General features: G+C 45.2%; 1 protein-coding gene across 2 annotated transcripts in view; it reads right to left on the bottom strand.

Annotated features, from left to right (window-relative positions):
- ITFG1 (integrin alpha FG-GAP repeat containing 1) overlaps positions 1-23,251 on the bottom strand; it is a 314,466-nt gene that overhangs the window by 99,271 nt on the left and 191,944 nt on the right. For both annotated transcript variants that reach the window (XM_073605835.1, XM_073605834.1), the window contains exons 11-12: positions 14,783-14,924; positions 7,201-7,306 (exon numbers count right to left, since the gene is read on the bottom strand). In XM_073605835.1, the coding sequence (XP_073461936.1) occupies positions 7,201-7,306; positions 14,783-14,924 (248 nt within the window). The remainder of the gene's footprint in view (positions 1-7,200; positions 7,307-14,782; positions 14,925-23,251) is intronic.

The following is a 23,251-nucleotide window of genomic DNA, read 5'->3' on the forward strand; positions in this document are numbered from 1 at the left end:
GTCCTCCTGTCCCCTTCACATCTTCTTATTGATAAAGATAAAAAAAAGGTGCCTGGAGATGCCTAATTCATGCATATTGGGCTACAAGGTAAGGAAAGACCACAGAGTCACATTAAGAAAAAATATACTAAAAGGAAAAAAAATACAAATATATATGTACACAACTGGTGGAAACCAGTGAGAGCCAGGTACACCCGTCCAGAGAAGTCTGGGCAGAAGTGGTCTTCATGGAAGAATTGCGGCCAATTCTGATGTGGAAACAAGTCTAAGAGACTCAACTATGCATGAAGTGATAGGAACCGGGGTGCAGAAAAATGGCAGCAGGTGCTCTGGACTGATGAGTCAAAATGTGAAATATTTGGCTGTATTAGGAGGCAATTTGTTGGCGAAGAGCTGGAGAGCGGTACAATAATGAGTGTCTGCAGGCAACTCTGAAGCATGGTGGAGGTTCCTTGCAAGTTTGGGGCTGCATTTCTGCAAATGGAGTTGGAGATTTGGTCGACATCAATGGTGTCCTCAATGCTGAGAAACACTGGCAGATACTTCTTCATCATGCCATACCATCAGATCGGCCCCACATTTATTCTGCAGCAGAACAACAACCCCAAACATACAGCCAATGTCTTTAAGAACTATCTTCAGTGTAAAGAAGAACCAGGAGTCCTGGAAGTGATGGTTTGGCCCCCCACAGAGCCCTGATCTCACCATCATTCAGTCTGATTGGGATTACATGAAGAAACAGGAGGATTTGAGGCAGCCGACATCCACAGAAGATCTGTGCGTAATTCTCCGAGATGTTTGGATCAACCTACCCTCCGAGTTCCTTCAAAAACTGTATGTAAGTCTACCTAGAAGAATTGACTGGATTTGAATTTCTCTTCTGCTCATTTACTTTCCATTTTGATAATTGATAAAAATAAACTATTAACACTTCTGAAAGCATATATATATATATATATATATATATATATATATATATATATATATATATATTAGACAGACAGATTGCTAAACTCTTGATATTTTCTTAAATTCTTATGGATTCAGTAAGTGTGAAAACATGAATCCACTCCTCCAGGCTGGATATAGAAACACTTTATGAGTTGATCAGAATTATTTTACACCTCGGATGAAGTTTGCCGCCTCCCCCGCAACTGGTTATCTGACTACAACTCGCTCACTGATGCGTGCTCTGTCTTCGTTTAAAATGCCTCAACATAGTGAAAATATCTAATTCTACCATCAGCCAGGGGGGGGGATCTCAATTTGAACGCATGATTTGACAAGAAATTGGTGCAGAAAATGCCAAACAGGAAATTCTATTCAGTGAAATATCTATGACGATCGCTTTCATCGAAGTTATCAAAAGGGGGCGGTGATATTTTTGCTTTACATGAAACAAATGAAAGATTATGGTATTTGAACCTGTCAAACCTGGGCATAGGATGAAAATATACACATGCAGAGGTCATCTATGGTTTAAATGACACACAGATTTTGCTAGAAAAGTTGATCTTGACACCGCCTTTGAAGACTCCCTATTAGTCATTTACGCTGCCAACACTATCAAAAGACTTATCCCCAAGCAGCGGGAGGGGACCTCCCCCCCTCCCACCACCTTCCGCGGCTCGCCCGGGGCTCTCCCGTCGCCCGAGCAACCGGACGGCACTTCTGCCAGCTGGCCAGAGACTCGAACAAAGCCAGAATCGGCTTTGATCGGGTCTCTGGTCTAGTAACCCAGAAGAAATGTCATGATATCACTTCCAGTTTACAGAAGACTTAAAGGGGAAGAAAGATATCACCGCTTCTAGGAAGGCCGATTGAAAACGAACATCTCCTCCATGCTGGAAGCAACAGGTGCGGGCAATGCTTGTACAATGAAGTAATTAGAAGAAGTCCTGGACAGCCGTACTCAAAATAATATGTTACCTTTATTAAGTAAAAGTCATCAAAGATACATGCCACAGCAGAAAAATGCAGGAAAGCTGACGCGTTTCACACCGTAGTCAGTGCTTAATCATAGCTCATGATATGACAATTTTGACACATTTTTGGGACCATTGGCATTAATACAGCGATCAATGCTATAAAATTGCATTGATTACTGTATAAATGTCACTGGCAGTGAAGGGGTGATTCCCTGGGAGGTGATTCTAACTGAAGGGGGAGGGGACTGACGACAGGAAGTGACAGATCGTGGTTCCTAGCTAATAGGAACACACGATCTGTCACTCCTGTCAGAACAGAACAGGGAAGTGTGCGTTTATCTGTTCTGTCTCTCCAGCACACGATCGCTCGTGGCCGGCGGTCATCGCATCCGTTGGCCATGAGCATCGGCACCCCAGCGGGCGCCTGCTATCCCGCGAGCCGATGCATAGCTACGACGCCGCGCGCAGGGGAGCCAACCTGCTGCAGTATAACTGCAGCGGTTAGTCGGGAAGCGGTTAATATCCAGTTTAGGATGATGGTACCTCTTTAACCTTCTAAACATGTACATGCATAGAGGATTAGATGCTTCTTAACAAGGCTGATAAGGGGACTGGAGGACCTCAGTTATGAGGAACAACTGCAAACATTAAACTTATTCTTAGAAAGTACAGGCCGGCAACTGGACAGCTTCTCCATAGAAAATATTTATTTAACGGTACAGCAATAACATCATCCAAAAATGCTGACGTGTTTCGGCCTTAGGCCTTCGTCAAAAGCATAAAAATATGAGATTAAAAACAAGTATATATAAGGAAAGCAGCCCTTGCGAGGTATGAAGGGCAAAATTCACCTAATTAAAAAAATCAACCCATTAATTGGTTACAGGTGGAGATGACCAGACCTGGGCCAAACAAAAACGTTTTTTCAGCGGGAACGTGGGGGAACGCAGTTCCGGCACCTCCTACACTGAATGTATGTAATGGCAAAGGGTGCTGGGGTGTGCTGGAGGCTGGGAGATCTATTGTTGGCTACTGGAGGGTCCATTGATGCTGGCTGATGGGGGATCTATCGTTGCTGGGGGCCAATTGTTGCTGGCAGGGATCTACTGATGAGAGAGGGGTTTATTGTTGCTGGCTGCTGGAGGGTCTATTGATGCTGGTTTCTGGGAGATCTGTTGATGCTGACAGGGGTCTATTGTTGCTGGGGTGGATCTGCTGTTACTAGGGTGGATCTTTTGTTATTGGAGGGTCATTTTGTTGCGGGGGGACTATTGTTGAAAGAAGGGTGTATATCTTAATGCTTATTAATAAAATCTATATAAATTACTTAGCACCACAAAATGATACTTGGTTCTGTATTCTCTAAAAAGGTCTGTACTGGAAGGTGGGTAGTGGATGGAACCAAGGGGTGGTGCTCAGAGTTGGAGAGGGGACGGAGACAAGGGGTGACTTGAAAAGGGGAGTTCCTGAACTTATTCTCTGAGAAAAAAAGCCCTGATTAAACTTATTCTCCCTGGAGAAGAGACTCTTTAGAGGTGACTGTATTGCAATTTACAAATATCTAAACAGAGATTCTAATATAGGAAGAAAACTCTCAGGTCACTAAAAACTCTCAGGTCACTAAAAAAGAAGTTCAACCTTAAACTGCATAAGGGGTTCTTTACCGTTAGAACGGTAAGGATGTGAAACTCCCTTCCACAATTGGTGGTGTCAGAGGAGAGTGTTGATAAATAAAAAAAAACTCTTTGATGGGCATCTTAGCGAGCGCAATAAAAGGATTTGGGAATTGGTAGTGACAAACACACACCACAGGTTGAACTGGATGGACTGGTTTCTTTATTCAACCTTACCAACTATGTAACTATGTGAATCGATGCTCGTTTTCAATCGATGCGATGAGAAAATTTGAAGGAGCAGGTCGGAAAATTCTAATGGGGCGTACACACGGTCGGACTTTTCGTCTGCAAAAGTCCGACGGACGCCGACGGACCAAATCCGGCGGACAATCCGATCGTGTGTGGGCTTCCCCGGAATTTCAGCGGACTTTTCCGGTCGCAAATCTGATGGACTTTAGATTTGGAACATGCTTTAAATCTTTACGTCGTAACTGCGCCGGACCCAGTCCGCTCGTCTGTATGCTAGTCCGACGGACAAAAACCCACGCTAGGGCAGCTATTGGCTACTGGCTATCAACTTCCTTATTTTAGTCCGGTGTACGTCATCACGTACGAATCCGTCGGACTTTGGTGTGATTGTGTGTAGGCAAGTCCATTCGTTAGAAAGTCCGTTTAAAGTCCGACAAAAGTCAGTCGAAAGTCTGTTGGACGGGCTGTCGGACTTTTGTAGCCAAAAAGCCCGACCGTGTGTACGCCCCATTAGTCTAATTCTAAAAGTTCTAACAGTGAATGTGGCTTTTGTTTGGGGAAAATCCAATCACTCCAAAATCAACTGTAAAAGCAAATTTTTTTTTAAAGCAATTTGGATTGACATTTGTCAAGTCATCGAATGTACTGATGAGAATTTTTGCACGAATGTTAAAATGGGAGTTTGTTTGCAAATCTACTAGTGTATGGCTTGCTTTAGTAATCAGTGCTGAAAAAAACTCGCTAAACTATCTTGAACATAAATAATTTGTCCACCGGCACACACTGGGGACCCCATTGTTTTTCGAGAACTGGGTGGCGTCTTTTGCAGCCTGCCGGTCGCAGGTCATGCTGGGACTTACAGCTCCTCGGCAGCTGAGGGTCAAAGGATGTGGGTCAAATGAAGCAGATTGTAGCTCTGGCCACGATGACAGATTGCGTACTCAGAAAAATTCAGCCTTCTGTCCGTGAAACTGAAGTCAGAGCTTTGCAGGAGCAGATGACCAATTACCATCTCCCCATGCCTCCCCGGCCCCTTTAATACTCGCTAAACATCTGCTTAGGAGCACATTGGTCTCTGTGCCAAGACATACAGCCAGACCAGGCGGAAAGCCCCTGATTAAACCACCATGCTCCCATAACACTCCCCCTCCCCACACCTTTCAAAGGAATTCCTCTGTTTTGCCTAAAATACAAAGTTTTTGATCTATCAGCAAATTAGTGAAGACTTTACAGAGCTGATAAGATTTTTCCTTTTTCTCAGATTTTTTAAAAGCGAGACGTTAGGCGTTCGTTTTATTGTTGTGAAGATTTTAATTAATCCTGAGTGCTTGAGTGGAAACGTAAAGCTTCCAGCAAAAAGGAGGGCGAGAGGAGGAAAGGGATGAAAGATGGAGAGAGGGAATAAGAGATGGAGGAGAGAGATGAGAGATGGAAAGAAGGAATAAGAAACGGAGAAAAGGGATGAAAGGCGGTGGAAAGGGATGAGAGACGGAGAGAAGGGATGAGAGACGGAGAGAAGGGATGAGAGACGGAGAGAAGGGATGAGAGACGGAGAGAAGGGATGAGAGGCGGAGAGAAGGGATGGGAGACGGAGAGAAGGGATGGGAGACGGAGAGAAGGGATGAGAAACGGAGAGAAGGGATGGGAGACGGAGGAAAAGAATTAGAGATGGAGATGAGAGATGGAGGAGAGGGATGAGAGATGGAGGGAAGGGATGAGAGATGGAGGAGAGGGATGAGAGATGGAGAGAAGGGATGAGAGACGGAGAGAAGGGATGAGAGACGGAGAGAAGGGATGAGAGACGGAGAGAAGGGATGAGAGATGAAGGGAAGGGATGAGAGATGAAGGGAAGGGATGAGAGATGAAGGGAAGGGATGAGAGATGGAGAGAAGGGATGAGAGATGAAGGGAAGGGATGAGAGATGGAGAGAAGGGATGAGAGATGAAGGGAAGGGATGAGAGATGAAGGGAAGGGATGAGAGATGGAGGGAAGGGATGAGAGATGAAGGGAAGGGATGAGAGATGGAGGGAAGGGATGAGAGATGGAGGGAAGGGATGAGAGATGAAGGGAAGGGATGAGAGATGGAGAGAAGGGATGAGAGATGAAGGGAAGGGATGAGAGATGAAGGGAAGGGATGAGAGATGGAGGGAAGGGATGAGAGATGGAGAGAAGGGATGAGAGATGAAGGGAAGGGATGAGAGATGAAGGGAAGGGATGAGAGATGGAGAGAAGGGATGAGAGATGAAGGGAAGGGATGAGAGATGAAGGGAAGGGATGAGAGATGGAGGGAAGGGATGAGAGATGGAGAGAAGGGATGAGAGATGAAGGGAAGGGATGAGAGATGAAGGGAAGGGATGAGAGATGAAGGGAAGGGATGAGAGATGGAGGGAAGGGATGAGAGATGGAGGGAAGGGATGAGAGACGGAGGGAAGGGATGAGAGATGAAGGGAAGGGATGAGAGATGGAGGGAAGGGATGAGAGATGAAGGGAAGGGATGAGAGATGAAGGGAAGGGATGAGAGATGGAGGGAAGGGATGAGAGATGGAGGGAAGGGATGAGAGATGGAGGGAAGGGATGAGAGATGGAGGGAAGGGATGAGAGATGGAGGGAAGGGATGAGAGACGGAGGGAAGGGATGAGAGATGAAGGGAAGGGATGAGAGATGGAGGGAAGGGATGAGAGATGGAGGGAAGGGATGAGAGATGGAGGGAAGGGATGAGAGATGGAGGGAAGGGATGAGAGACGGAGGGAAGGGATGAGAGATGAAGGGAAGGGATGAGAGACAGAGTACAACTTGTGGGTAATACAGTACACACACACACACACACACACACACACACACACACACACACACACACACACACACACACAGAGTACAACTATCATTCTCTCAACATACTGACAAGGGACAGGCTTTTCTAAACAGGCTGTGGCTGCTTTGGATAGAAAACAAAGACCTTTCATTTTGATGCCCATGAAATATATTTAACGGACGGTAAATTGGGGGTTCAGTTGGGCTTTAGAGCAGGCCTTCACAGTTTGGTCCCTACTACCCCTCAGTACACAGAGTCAGCCTGTAACTGGTCACTATTGGTTACAGCGTATTATTGTTTCCTGAACAATCATATTCCAGGAAGCCCACTATGTGCCATGTTGTATTTGAGGAGCGGAATGTGTGGGAGGTTTTCAGTTTGGGGCAGAATGAAACTGTGAATAAAATGAGACAAGGTGACATATGCTTTCTAAAACAAGGTCCCCCCCCCTCCCCCGAACATATGCTTCTTTAAAAATTGAAACTAGTGCATTTCTGGTTGGCATGGAAACACAATTTCAGCTGTTTTAGACAAGCGGAATTTGACATGATCACCTAAATACATCAGGAAGGGAAGGCCGGCGTTTCCTCCTTACCTATGACTTTGACAAAGTAGGCGTCGGCTTCGAAGTTATTCTGTAAGACGTGGATGGAGTTGTCACCGGAACTTCCTGTGCTGAGCACAATGATGTCCAGAATTCCCTGAAAAATAAAGCAGATTGTCTACAATGAATACAAGGTCAGACAGTCGTGTCTGGCAGAGCAGGGGATCTATTCTACTCAGCTGCAGTTAAGTGAAACCTACAGGTCCCCTCCCCCCCCCCCAGCCTGTGACTGGATACTAAAGGCAGAAACAGAAGATTGATGAGCTTATTCTTCATCGCTCTGCTTTATCCTCCTATCAGCATCTCCACCTGCACGGGAGTGCAACTGATTTGCTCCATTTGCTGCTTTTTCCCTCTCTCAATCTAAGCTCTGCTGTACAGGACTGCTGCAGAGAGACCACTGCTTCCACAAGAAGTGTAAGGGTCCCTTTCCTACAGCCCTGATGCAGAACCTGCGGCCTTGGGGCTGCATGCGACCCTTTGGCTCTTTTTCTGTGGCGCTCAGTGCCCCTGCAGACACCAATCTGTGTTTTTCCTACTGCTCTGTTACAGAGGTGATTTGAAACAGTCTTAAAGCAGAATTTCAGTCATTTTTTCATCTTTCCATCTATTAAATCTTCTGCCCTTGTTGTTGTTTTAACTTTGAATAGTAAAACATTTTTTTTCTGCCAGTAAATACCTTCTACAGCCCACTTCCTGTTTCTTGTCTGGAAAAAAGCCTAGGCTTATGACATCATACACAGCTCTCTCTCTCACTCTCGTGAGTGTTTGCCAGGAAGGGAGGGGGGATGAGTCATAAGAGGGCCAATGGGAGGTGCAGAGCTGGAGCTGTGCCTCTGTGTAAATCCAGGAAATGAACAGGCAGCAGCTTCAGCTGCCCACAGTTAAAATGGATGCAGTCAGACTCAGTGGAGGGAGATTTCTGCAGCATATTTGGCAAGTACAGAATCACAGTATATATAAAATAATATGCAAAGTTGTTGGAGGGAAGCTTCAGAATGGCAAAGATGTTTTTATTACAAATTATGTGAGCAGACTGCAGTTCCTCTTTAAGTAATATGTCTCCAGTCAATGACTGTCTCCTGAAGCATGTCCGCAGTCTCAGATATCTCCTCTAGCATATTCACAGAATCCTGAAGCATGTCTGCAGTCTCAGGCCATCTCTTGTATCCTGTCCGCGCTCCGCAGTCTCTGACCATCATCTGTATACTGTCCGCAGTTTCTGGCCATCTCTTTTATTCTGTCCTCAGTCTCTGACCACCTCCTGTATCATGTCTGCAGCCTCTGACCATCTCCTGTATCATGTCTGCAGCCTCTGACCATCTCCTGTATCATGTCTGCAGCCTCTGACCATCTCCTGAATCATGTCTGCAGCCTCTGACCATCTCCTGAATCATGTCTGCAGTCTCTGACCATCTCCTGAATCATGTCCACAGTCTCTGACCATCTCCTGTATCATGTCCGCAGTCTCTGATCTGATGTCTCTTGTATCATGTCCGCAGTCTCTGATCTGATGTCTCTTGTATCATGATTGCAGTCTCTGATCTGATGTCTCTTGTATCATGTCTGCAGTCTCTGACCATCTCGTAAACCATGTCCACAGTCTCTGATCATCTCCTGTATCATGTCCACAGTCTCTAACCCTCTCGCGAATCGTGTCCGCAGTTACTGACCATCTCTTGTATCATGTCTACAATCTCTGATCTGATGTCTCTTGTATTCTGTCCGCAATCGCTGACCATCTCTTGTATCCTGTCCGCAGTCTCTGACCATCTCGTAAACCATGTCCACAGTCTCTGACCATCTCCTGTATCCTATCTGCAGTCTCTGACCATCTCTTGTATACTGTGTGCAGTCTCTAACCATTTCTTGTATCATGTCCACGTATCATGTCCGCAGTCTCTAACCCTCTCCTGAATCATGTCCGCAGTCTCTGACCATCTCTTGTATCATGTCTACAATCTCTGACCATCTCCTGTATCATGTCCGCAGTCTCTGACCATCTCTTGTACCATGTCTGCAGTCTCTGACCATCTCTTGTATCATGTCTGCAGTCTCTGACCATCTTCTGAATCATGTCTGCAGTCTCTGACCATCTCTTGTACCATGTCTGCAGTCTCTGACCATCTCCTGTATCATATCCACAATCTCTGACTTTCTCCTGTATTCTGTCTGCAGTCTCTGACCATCCCCATTAGTCTCTGACTATATCCTGTTGTGTGTCTGCTGTCTCTGACACATTTATGTGCGGCCCATTGGTGTCGTTGAGGGCCGCACACTTCTGACCAGATCAAGAAAGTTGACTACCACCGCCCTAGAGCATGCTGGCAGGGGACAGGCTATTCTACTCAGGCTGTGGCTGCGTTCTAAAGAAAAGAAACGGCAATACTTTGAACCCCTTTTGTTTTCAAGCCCCTGGAACGTATTTAGATGGTTTAAAAGTTTCATTGGGCTTTAGGGGGAAGAAGGAATTCAAACAAGGTTGTCCTCCTTATCAAGTGTTCACAAATGGAAAAAAGTATATAAGAAACAGAAGATAATAAACTGGATCTTTAGTCCAGTGTCCTAGCGCAGACATCAACATCAAAGTGATGGAACTTTACTGACTGGAGTTCATTTTTTGAGATCAGATTTTATTAAAAGTTACACGGATCACAGTGGTGTGATGGAACCACCGCAAATAATTTTATGTCATTAATTATTGAAGAGCCCGAGTCCTAAAAAACCCCTCCTCCTCTCTTAACCCTTGCCGCGTCGCAGATAAATCGCGTCGGAAGCTGGCGGGGGGGGCGCTCTTTTCATTGTTCCCGAGCCGATATATTCCCGCAGCTAATCTCCCAACATAAAAGCCGCAGCGGCAAAATGGTGCCATAAAATGTACCGTATGTAATTACGCTCTTATCACGTAATGAAATATAATGGTTGGTGGTAATGAATTGGATTTAATTAAAAGGATATTACGGCCACAAATTGCATATTATGTTTACTGCATGACCTCTGTCCAATTACATGAAATGAATGAAATAATCAGGGGTTTGGAATTTGATTTTGCACACAAAAAAATAAAAAATAAAGGATTTATTAAATCTCGTGTCACAATAGACAGCAACCATTTTCATTTTCGAAGAGTTAATACCTTTTATATTGAAAAAACTGTTGTTAAAGTGGTTGTAAACCTCAGACACGAAATATGAACAAAGCATATCCCTCTGTAGCAGATGTGTCAAACACAAGGCCCGCGGGCTGTTTCATGTGGTCCTCGCACCTCTCTTGCAGCTGTGGCACCCCCCTTGTCTCTGTTCCCCCACCTTGTCTCAGCAGTCAGCAGCAGAAAGGAGGACAGAACTCCCCTACCGGATCCTGCTCTTCTCTCTGCAGCTGCGAACCTCCCCACCCATCTCAGCAGTCAGCAGCAGAGAGGACAGAACTCCCCTACCAGATCCTGCTCTTCTCTGCGCATTTGCGAAGAAGCCCCCCCCCCAATCTCAGCAGTCAGCAGCAGAGAAGACAGAACTCACCTACCAGATCCTGCTCTGCTCACTTGCGAAGAAGCTCCCCCTCTCCTCCAATCTTAGCAGTCAGCAGCAGAGGGGACAGAACTCCCCTACTAGATCCTGCTCTTCTCTGTGCAGCTGCGAAGAAGCTCCCCCCCCCCAATCTCAGCAGTCAGCAGCAGAGAGGACAGAACTCCCCTACTAGATCCTGCTCTTCTTTGTGCAGCTGTGAAGAAGCCTTCCCCCCATCTCAGCAGTCAGCAGCAAAAAGGACAGAACTCCCCTACCAGATCCTGCTCTTCTCTGTGCAGCTGCGAAGAAGCTCCGCCCCCCCATCTCAGCAGTCAGCAGCAGAGAGGACAGAACTCCCCTACCAGATCCTGCTCTTCTCTGTCCAGCTGCGAAGAAGCTCCGCCCCCCCATCTCAGCAGTCAGCAGCAGAGAGGACAGAACTCCCCTACCAGATCCTGCTCTTCTCTGTGCAGCTACGAAGAAGCTCTCTCCTCCAATCTCAGCAGTCAGCAGCAGAGAGGACAGAACTCCCCTACCAGATCCTGCTCTTCTCTGTCCAGCTACGAAGAAGCTCCCTCCCCAATCTCAGCAGTCAGCAGCAGAGAGGACAGAATCTCATACCGCAAAACTTTTTGAGATGAGAACGAGGGACACCTATTAGCAAAAGTATGTTGGCATAGGACACACCCCCTGCCACGCCCCCTTAAAAGGAGAATTATGCAAAAAAAAAAAAAAGTTTAGTTAAACCCCTAAGAGCTTTTTTTTTAACCACTAATATTTCTTTTTACTGTCTTTTGAAATTTACAAATGCAGCAATTTAGAAATGACTTGAAAGGTTTAGCACCGGGAAACACTTTTTGAAAGATAAAAATGTACATTTCATATACATCTTTATAGATCAGACCAAAGTGAGGGACAAATGAGGAGGAAAGAGGGACAGACGGACACTGCTCCAAATCAGGGACCGTTGGGAGCTATGGAACTCCTTCTACAGATCCTGCACCTCTCTGTGCAGCTGCAGCACCCCCTCATTTCAGCATTCAGCAGCCCATCCCTCTGGTCCTCCTCCAGAACCTGCACTTTCTGTTTCCCGGCTCCACCCCCAATTTCTTCCCGGCAGCAGCACAAGGTGATGGAGGTGCACTGTAAGGGAAGGTGTGTGGGGGGGGCTCATGACAGTTGATGGTATAAGGGGGGGGAGGGGAGCTCAGGACATCTAGTCTTACGGATAGAACCAGTCATAATGCTGATAAAGTCTGCAATAAAACGGAGTGTGACGCCTCTGCTCTATAGTGTGTACTTGTCTCCATCCAGAGCACTAAGTGTCATTTCTCTCTGCTGCTTCCTTCCTCTGCTGTCTGAATTAATCACTTCTGACAAGTTTTACTGAGAACAAGAGGTAAAAAGGTGACAGAGGGGGGGAATCTCCAGCACACAGCCTGTGATTGACAGCCTCAGTCCAATGGCTTCCACTGCTATCAATCTGTCCAATGAGGAGCCGGATCAGATTGGGCTCTGGTAAGAAAAAAGGGGGGAGGGGTCTGGCAGGGAGCTGCAGCACAGAAGGTTTTTCACATTAATGCATAAACCTTGAGGCTTTACAACCACTTTAAGCACATGCCGACCGGCTCACGCAGATATACTGCAGCAGGTTGGCAGCGCTGCGTGAATCACCGTACCTATACGGCGGCTTGTGCAGGCGTAGTTGCGGGCGGGCGCTCGCGCTGCGGGAGTATGCCTGCGGGTTGGGCGGACTCGATGTCCGCCAGCGACCCGCAATCGCCTTGTACAGAGGCAGAACGGGGATCTGCCAGCGTAAACAAGGCGGATCCCCGTTCTGACAGGGGACATGTCAAAGATTTTCTGTTCCCAGTCTTCGGGAACAGCGATCTCTGTCATGTCCCAGTGAGCCCCTCCCCCTACAGTTAGAACACATCCAGGGAACACACTTAACCCCTTGATCGCCCCCATAGTGTTAACCCCTTCCCTGCCAGTGTCATATTTACATTGATCAGTGCATTTTTTATAGCACTGATCGATGTCACTGGTCCCCAAAAAGTGTCATTTGGGGTCAGATTTGTCCGCCGCAATGTCGCAGTTCGTTAAAAATCGCCGCCATTACTAGTAAAAACAATTAAAAAATAAATAAAAGTCCCTAAATCTATCCCATAGTTTATAGACGCGATCATTTTTGTGCAAACCAATCACATATGCCTATTGCGATTTTACCAAGAATACGTAGAAGAATATATATCGGCCTAAACTGATGAATAAATTAGTTTGTTTTATATTTTTTGGGGGATATTTATTATAGCAAAAAGTAAAAAAAAAAAAAAAAAAAAAAAAAATTTTTTTTCAAAATTGTTGCTCTTTGTTTGTTTATAGCGCAAAAAATAAAGACCGCAGAGGTGATCAAATACCACCTAAAGAAAGCACACAGAGGCACACCTCCAGCTCTGCAGCTCTCATTGGCCCTCTTATGACTCATCCCCCCTCCCTTCCTGGCAAACTCTCAGGAGAGTGAGAGAGAGAGCTGTGCATGATGTCATAAGCCTAGGCCAGGGACATGCAATTAGTGGACCTCCAGCTGTTGCAAAACTACAAGTCCCATCATGCCTCTGCCTCTGGGTGTCATGCTTGTGGCTGTCAGAGTCTTGCTATGCCTCATGGGATCGAAACAAAGAAAGTGTTTCACCGCTCAGGTACATCCAAACCCAGGTGTGTAGTTAATGTGAGTCCTTCAAAAGGTGAAGAGTCCCAGGTGCTGGCTAAATGCAAGGTAGTGCAAAGCTTTGAATAGGAGAATCGGGATGCCACACACCGGATGAAGTCGAAAAATTAGCTTAATTGTAAAAATAGGATCACCAAAAATGCAAGACAGTATGGCAGAATGTACAGGCTCAGCTGACGCGTTTCGCACTCCTGATTGAGTGCTTACTCATAGCTGATGAGCTATGAGCAAGCACTCAATCAGGAGTGCGAAACGCGTCAGCTGAGCCTGTACATTCTGCCATACTGTCCTGCATTTTTGGTGATCCTATTTTTACAATAAAGCTAATTTTTCTACTTCATCCGGTGTGTGGCATCCCGATTCTCCTATTCAAAGCTATGCCTCATGGGACTTGTAGTTCTGCAACAGCTGGAGGTCCGCTAATTGCATATCTCTGGCCTAGGCTAATGACCAGTCAAGTAACAGGAAGTGGGCTGTATAAGGTATTTACTGGCAGAAATAAAAATGTTTTACTATCCAAAGTTAAAACAACAACAAGGGCAGAAGATTTAATAGATGGAAAGCTGAAAAAATGATTAAAGGTCCACTTTAAATCTACGAGTCAGCTGACTCATTAAAAATAATGCACTCCCTATGCGGCTGATGATATCTTATCACAGCAGTTGTCAAGCAATTAGGCAGAGTCATTGCAGCAGCTTTTCTACACTGCCTCTAGTGGCCAATCTACATATCACAACATGTCTACACTGGATACTATACCTAAATATTGATGCACAAGCCTGGAAAAAAAAAAATGAGTCCAGTCAAAATTTCAAGGTTAGCACTTTAATAACCGCGTGCTGGAAAGACACCGCTATACTGTAAAAATAAATAAATGAATACATGAAAAGCAGCTCCGTGTCTCACTCGCCTGTTCGAAAAAAAATAAACGATCCCTTTTTTGCTTTGATATAAAAAGATCAAAGTATACATTTAAATCGCTCTGCTGCGGCAGATCTTCTCCCGGCCCGGAAACCTGTACGAACCATTAAAAGCGGCGGTGACCTCTGGAATGCGCTATTTCTGTTCCCATCCCGGAGCTCGGTAACGAGAGGTTTTTTTACCCCCCACCCCCAAACGAATTGGATTGTGTGCGGCATCAGAGAGACGCAGCGGTTCCATGAATCATTGCTTGATCTGCCCCTGCATCTCAAAGTTGCTGCCTAATTAAGTCATTTGCTTTCATTATCTACCTCTGGCACCAACAATCTGACATTAGAGCGAAGCCGGGATTGCGAATCTAAAAAGGAAAGAGAGAGGCGCGTGGCAATTAAAAGTAGCAAAAAAGTGATCTCACGTCTTCGTAAATGTCAAAGAACGTCGCCACCACCGCGTCTTTTATTTGATTTAGGTCAGAGAGGTCCCAGTGGACTTCGAACACCCGGGAGCATGTGCTGTTCTTGCAGGGAACGTTCTCCAGGAGGAAGGCTTGCTGGTTGCTATGGAAAGAGAAAAAAAACAAAGATTAGGATATGAGGTCCATCAACGGGAGGACCAAGAGGAGGAACCGAGGAGCATGAAAGGCACATTATTTAATGTCTTTTCAGTTCCTAGCCCTGGAACCCCCCCCCCCTTTATGAAATTTCATTGAAAATACTTCAACCCTTTTGCTGCCACAGCCGTTTTTGAATTTTTAACAACATAGGTTTAAAAAAAATAATTTTAGACCTGAAGATTAGGTAAATCCTCCCAAACAGTATCTACACTATATTATCAAAAGTATTTGGACACCTACCTTTATACACACAAACTATAACGGCATCCCAGTCTTAGTCCGTAGGGTTCAATATTGAGTTGGCCCACCCTTTGCAGCTATAACAGCTTCAACTCTTCTGGGAAGGCTGTCCACAAGGTTTAGGAGTGTGTCTATGACAGGGGGTCTCAAACTGGTGGCCCTCCAGCTGTTGCAGAACTAGAAGTCCCATCATGCCTCCGCCTGAGGGAGTCATGCTTGTAACTGTCAGCCTTGCAATGCCTCATGGGACTTTCGCACCAGCTGGAGGGCCGCCAGTTTGAGACCCCTGGTCTATGGGAATGTTTGACCATTCTTCCAGAAGCGCATTTGTGAGGTCAGGCACTGATGTTAAAAGACCAAAACATTCCCCTAGAGTGGGACTTTTGAGGCACTACCATCAATGATGCAATGTAAGTAAAAAGTATATAATTTTATTACAAAATTCAAAAGTACAACAAAAAATATATACAAAAATACAAATCAAACACAAACAATATATACAATGGGATACATCAAAAAGCAAGGACATGTAATTTGGACACAACTGCATCACATTGAGAGGAAAACCAAAAGTGGAAATGTAATAAGTCTCACTGAACCAATTGGATTTTTGGGATGTGGCACACCCTCCGCTTAGTATTACTCCCTGTCAGAGACCTCTTTTTCAATCACTGATGTTGGACTAGAAGGCCTGGCTCGCAGTCTTCGCTCTATTTCATCCCAAAGGTGTTCTGTCGGGTTGAGGTTAGGACTCTGTGCAGGCCAGTCAAGCTCCTCCACCCCAAACTTGCCTATCCATGTCTTTATGGACCTTGTTTTATGCACTGGTGTGCAGTCACGTTTGGAACAGGAAGGGGCCATCCCCAAACTGTTCACACAAAGTTGGGAGCATACAAGTGTCCAAAATGTCTTGGTATGGTGACGTCTTAAGAATTCCCTTCACTGAAACTAAGGGGCCAAGCCCAACCCCATAAAAACTACCCCACATCATAATCCCCCCTCTACCAAATGATAAGCACAAAGCAAGGCCCATAAAGACATGGATGAGCGAGTTTGGGGTGGAGGAACTTGACTGGCCTGCAAAGAGTCCTGACCTCAACGTGATAGAACCAACTGGGGATGAATTAGACTGCGAGCCAGGCCTTCTCGTTCAATATCAGTACCTGACCTCACAAATGCGCTTCTGGAAGAATGGTCAAACATTCCCATAGACACACTCCTAAACCTTGTGGACAGCCTTCCCAGAAGAGTTGAAGCTGTTATAGCTGAAAAGGGTGGGCCAACTCAACATTGAACTCAACGGACTAAGAAGCCATTAAAGTTCACGTACTTGTAAAGGCAGGCGTCCCAATACATTTGACAATATAGTGTATTTTCTGAAAGCAGAGACCCTAAAAAATAAAAATAGTGGTGCCTGGTGGGCAGGGCGAAATGCATCAGGGTGTGTGGTTTGGTGGAGACATGAAGGTTGAGGCCGCTCCTTGTCGTTCATTCATCTGGGCTGGTCGGGAATAGTGGAGATCTTTTCCTCTTTACAATAAAATAGTGGTGGTTCCAATTTTTTATAACACAGTATTAACGTAACAGTTTATGAAATGTAAAATTTCAATAAAAAAAAAATACACCAAAGCTAATTTTTGGGTTAACAAACACAACATATTACTCCATTTTATGGTACAAAATAGAAGATGTAGTTGCGCCAATTACCCAACATGCTATGGCCTAAAATTGCGTGCACCTGTGAAACGACAACAAATTTCAGTACCCTATATTTTCCATAGGTGACTCTTTAAAACAGGTCATCAGTTTAGAGTTAACCACAAATATTGGGCCTAGAATTTGGTCTCTCACTTTGGTGTGCGCAGCAATATGTAATATGTGTATTGCAATCAATGTTTTTATGCATAGGCACCCCTGATGCGTGTATTTGTTTGTATTTGGGGGTGGGCCCCCAAATACAAACCACCAATCTAAAGAAGTCACTTCTACACTGACCACAATCCAAGGGGTTACTTATACACAGACTACCAATCCAAGGTAGTGGATTGACTACCAATGTAAGGGGTCACTTCTACACTGACCAATCCAGCAGCACACTTATACACTGACCACCAATCTAAGGGGTCATTCATCGATCTAAGGAGTCACTTCTACACTGACCACCAACCCAAGGAGTCACACTTCTACACTGACTACCAATCCAAGCGGTCACTTCTACAATGACCCCGAATCTAAGGAACACTCATCGATCTAAGGAGTCACTTCCACACTAACCACTAATCCAAGGGGTCACTTCTACACTGACCACCAATCCAAGGGGTCACTTCTACACTAACCAACAATCCAAGGGGTCACTTCTACACTGACCACCAATCCAAGGGGTCACTTCTACACTGACCACCAATCCAAGGGGTCACTTCTACACTGACCACCAATCCAAGGGGTCACTTCGACACTGACCATCAATCCAAGGGGTCATTTCTACACTGACCACCAATCCAAGGGGTCACTTCTACACTGACCGTCAATTCAAGGGGTCACTTCTACACTGACCACCGATTCAAGGGGTCACTTCTACACTGACCATCAATCCAAGGGGTCACTTCTACACTGACCATCAATCCAAGGGGTCACTTCTACACTGACCACCGATTCAAGGGGTCACTTCTACACTGACCACCAATCCAAGGGGTCACTTCTACACTGACCACCAATCCAAGGGGTCACTTCTACACTGACCACCAATCCAAAGAGTCACTTCTACACTGAAGAGAAAGCCACTCCAGGTGAGCACATTAGCCATTCATCCATAGCATAGCCAGGGTTTAGAAGAATGATAGCACAGCTCGTCTGCAGGTACACAATCGAAAGAAATCCAGAATTCCCTGCAACACTTTATCTTTATTGATCCTTTGTGCAAAAGAAATCACGAACAGTGTCGGGTACAGTAAAAGTTGACGCTTTTCGCGATGTGACTAGTGCTTATTCATAACTTCATATATATCAATCCAAGGAGTAACTTCTACACTGACCACCAATCCAAGGAGTAACTTCTACACTGACCATCAATCCAAGCGATCACTTTTACACTGACTACCAACCTAAGGGGTCACTCATCGATCTAAGGAGTCACTTCTACACTAACTACCAATCCAAGTGATCACTTGGACACTGACCACCAATCTAAGGTGTCACTTCTACACTGACCACCAATGTAAGGGGTCATGTCTACACTAGCCACCAGTCTAAGGGGGTCCCTTCTACTCCGACCACCAATGTAAGGGGTCTCTTCTACACTAATTAAAAATGTAAGGGGCAACTACAATTTTCATTATGTTTCTTTAGCTACCATTATTATTATTCATTGAATGTCATGATTTTTCAATAGATTATTCTTTTATTTATGACTCTCTACCTCTCAACCTTCTGATCACACTATTATACTGTGAGCTGTAGGTCTAATCATTTTAGTGGTGGTTCCCTGGGACCTGAAAATTATTTCAAGCGTTCCTCCATGGTAAATAGGTTGAGTAAGCCTGTGGAGTAAAGTCTTCCAATGAAGGACTGATTCTGCTTAGGTTTTTCGTAAACTCAGGTCAACTTGCTTGGAAGTCTCAGAAGCCACCCAGGGACCAAAGGGTAAATGAAACCTCACACCATATTATTTAGTACGTAGAGTCTTAAGGCTTATTCCAAAGAACAAGGCAAACCTTCAGACTACTGGCTGCCCAAGTTATTCCTCCCGGACGGAATTCACAATTAGCTTTTGTTCAGAAAAAATGAACCGGATAGAATCCAAATTTGAACTTTTCTTTATACACAGTATCATAAGCCCTGATAAAGGGGCCCCATAGACATGGTGGCTTGCTCTTTGGAATAAAATCTTCGGACCCCTTCCGGACATCCTGGTTTAAGAGGGTCTTTATTAATGCCCATGGTATTACCAAAGGTGATTTTGTGTTTTTAGAGGTAATGGAAGATAGATTGGGTGGGGGAAGAAGTAAAGGTCTGAATTTTCCTTCCGTCTGGGTGCCCGATTGAGAAAGCTAACGGAGAACTGATCTGTACGAAATAATCCGTCCAATAAAGCTTTCATTTAGTGTTTGCAGACAGTTTTATTAAATCATATGCCCAGGGTTATACAAGAAAGCTATTGGGATTTGGAAATTATTCACTACCCACAGGCAGATGTGTTGCTATTACTCGTGGATAAACCGGTTTGTAGGAGCTTTTCATTACTGGAGCTGTGGCAATGCTTTATTTATCAGTTGATTCACATACATGTCATGTATTACCCCCAACAATTCTGCAAATAGGTTTCTGTACAGAGTCCTAGAGAAAAACCTTCACGTTTATTTTCAGCTCATGTATGATGTAGAATGGAAGATGCCACCATACAGCAAGGTGTCGGGGAGGAGGAGAAAGAGCAGCAAACCTCACAACTGATATATATACAGGAAAGGAAGGATTATATATCCCTTTTATAATCCTTCCTTTCTTAAATCAAGGAGCCCTGGTCAGCCTAATATGGCCGACAACATAGGAAACACATTGCTACAGATTACAAAGTTCACATTCATTGTGAACACAATTGAATGGATAAGCTGCATTCTCAGTGATGTCACCTGTTTCTAGTGAATGAATAGGCTGCATTCTCAGTGATGTCACTGGTCTCTAGTGAACGGATAGGCTGCATTCTCAGTGATGTCACTGGTCTCTAGTGAACGGATAGGCTGCATTCTCAGAGATGTCATCGGTCTCTAGTGAATGGATAGGCTGCATTCTCAGTGATGTCACTGGTCTCTAGTGAACGGATAGGCTGCATTCTCAGTGATGTCACTGGTCTCTAGTGAATGGATAGGCTGCATTCTCAGTGATGTCATCGGTCTCTAGTGAATGGATAGGCTGCATTCTCAGTGATGTCATCGGTCTCTAGTGAATGGATAGGCTGCATTCTCAGTGATGTCACTGGTCTCTAGTGAACGGATAGGCTGCATTCTCAGTGATGTCACCAGTCTCTAGTGAATGGATAGGCTGCATTCTCAGAGATGTCACTGGTCTCTAGTGAATGGATAGGCTGCATTCTCAGTGATGTCACCAGTCTCTAGTGAATGGATAGGCTGCATTCTCAGTGATGTCATCGGTCTCTAGTGAATGGATAGGCTGCATTCTCAGAGATGTCACTGGTCTCTAGTGAATGGATAGGCTGCATTCTCAGAGATGTCACTGGTCTCTAGTGAATGGATAGGCTGCATTCTCAGTGATGTCACTGGTCTCTAGTGAATGGATAGGCTGCATTCTCAGTGATGTCACTGGTCTCTAGTGAATGGATAGGCTGCATTCTCAGAGATGTCACCGGTCTCTAGTGAATGGATAGGCTGCATTCTCAGTGATGTCACCAGTCTCTAGTGAATGGATAGGCTGCATTCTCAGAGATGTCACTGGTCTCTAGTGAATGGATAGGCTGCATTCTCAGTGATGTCATTGGTCTCTAGTGAATGGATAGGCTGCATTCTCAGTGATGTCACTGGTCTCTAGTGAATGGATAGGCTGCATTCTCAGTGATGTCACCAGTCTCTAATGAATGGATAGGCTGCATTCTCAGTGATGTCACCAGTCTCTAGTGAATGGATAGGCTGCATTCTCAGTGATGTCATCGGTCTCTAGTGAATAGATAGGCTGCATTCTCAGTGATGTCATCGGTCTCTAGTGAATGGGTAGGCTGCATTCTCAGTGAGGTCACCGGTCTCTAGTGAAAGTGGTGATGTCACCGCTTTCTAGTGAATGGATAGGCTGCATTCTCAGTGATGTCACCAGTATCTAGTTAATAGAGAGGCTACATCCTTAGTGATGTCACCGGTCCCTAGTGAATTGATAAGCCTCATTTAGTGGTGTCACCATCCAACAGCACATCCTGATCATGCCTAATGTCTCCAGTAAGCAGGCAAACTACAGTTTCACCAATTTCTTTGGTCGTTATCATTTAACCAATGCAAATGCTTCCTATTATTTTAAGAACAAAAGATAAAACCACAGGACAGTTCTATGAGACGTACAGAACACATACACCTGTGTATGATTATATGCGCGGTATAATTACAAGTCACATGCACAGATCCACCTTCGGAATAATTGTCGCTTGTCGTCACCGGGCACAAGAGAATAAATGACGATTCACCTCTGGCTGACATTTGCAGCATATGCAGAGATCTCTGAAGAGCTCGGAAAATGAATTAGATTAGCAGAATGAGAGATAACTATCCACATTTACAAAACACGGAGCGATGACCCCGAGCGTGCCGAGGACCAGCTGTATCCCATCACTGGCCAGATTGGATACAGAGAGATCAATAGAAGAGCAATCACTGCCAAATAACCATTAATACAGAAGGGAGAACCGCTAAAGAGCTCTGTGCTGATCATTCTCTGCTAATATGTAGAAATACAGGCGTCTACTCATCAATGATAATATTTATTAGTATATATACACTGTATTGTCAAAAGTTTTGGGACTATATATATATATATATATATATATATATATATACAGCATCCCAGTCTTAGTTCGTAGGGTTCAATATTGAGTTGATCCATGTCTTTATGGACCTTGCTATGTGCACTGGTCCAAATCATTTGGTGGAGGGGGGATTATGGTGTGGGGGTTGTTTTTCAGGGGTTGGGTTTGGCCCTTTAGTTCCAGTTAAGGTAACTCTTAAGGCGTCAGCATACCAAGACATTTTGGACAATTTCATGCTCCCAACTTTATGGGAACAGTTTGGGGATGGTCCCTTCTTGTTCCAACATGACTGCACACCAGTGCACAAAGCAAGGTCCATAAAGACATGGATGAGCGAGTTTGGGGTGGAGGAACTTGACTGGCCTGCACAGAGTCCTGACCTCAACCCGATAGAACACCTTTGTGATGAATTAGAGCGGAGACTGCGAGTCGGGCCTTCTCGTCCAACATCAGTGCCTGACCTCACAAATGCGCTTCCGGAAGAATGGCCAAACATTCCTATAGACACACTCCTAAACTTTGTGGACGGCCTTCCCAGAAGAGTTGAAGCTGTTATAGCTGCAAAGGGTGGGCCAACTCAATAATGAACCCTACGGACTAAGACTGGGATGCCATTAAAGTTCATGTGTGGGTATAGGCAGGTGTCACAATACTTTTGAAAATATAGTGTATATTGTTAATCATAAAATAAAACGGTGGAGTCTCGCTCCTGATGCCTCCAATATCTACAGTGACAGAAGAAAAAAGGAGTCCTCAGGGAGCGAGAGAATCCCAAAAAAATGATTGCGGTAAGTGGGAACCTAAAGAGGACCTGTACCCAAAAAAGGCAGGCAGAGGCCAAAGGACTACTCACCACTTTTGCCTGTGATCTCCCTGAAGCTGATCTTTCCACATTACTGACTTACCATGGCTGTGTCTCCGTGTGGGGGCAGCCATCTTGGTAGAGGCAGGGCTTTGCTTCTTCATGCCAGAGGGCCTATAATCTATGCCAGGTACCACGCTTAACTGACCGGCTGCTGTTCACTTCACACTAATTCTTGGTTACCTGTGACAACTACTCTCATCCTCCAACTCTCCTGCCGAGGTAAAGGATAAGTTCACCTGTGGGAACAAGTTACATGTTCCAATTGTTTTTACGGTGGAACATGTAACATGTTCCCACTGCTGCAGCCTCTTAACCCCCCGCCCCCGCCCATTTTGACAGCGAGCCAGGGATCTTCTCCCTGTACCCACTGTCACAATTTGACGGCCGTGTCATTCATTTAAAGAGATCTGTGAATGAATGAACTACAAGTACCAACAGCTTTTGCGGCCGATGGATTGTAGTTCTCAATGAACTACCATGGCGTTAGTGTGCATCTCAGTCCAATTCCTAGCTAACTATTCTGTGACTGTCCAGGCCTACCTGTAGAGGTGTCCGTAACTGGTAGTGTCCATAACTGGTGAATCCCTTGGGTTGGCTGACGAAGGTTACATCCTTCCAGATGACATGGACCTTCTGACACCCATTTGGT

Source organism: Aquarana catesbeiana, linkage group LG11, assembly GCF_042186555.1.
Source record: "Aquarana catesbeiana isolate 2022-GZ linkage group LG11, ASM4218655v1, whole genome shotgun sequence".
NCBI classification, from domain to species: domain Eukaryota; kingdom Metazoa; phylum Chordata; class Amphibia; order Anura; family Ranidae; genus Aquarana; species Aquarana catesbeiana.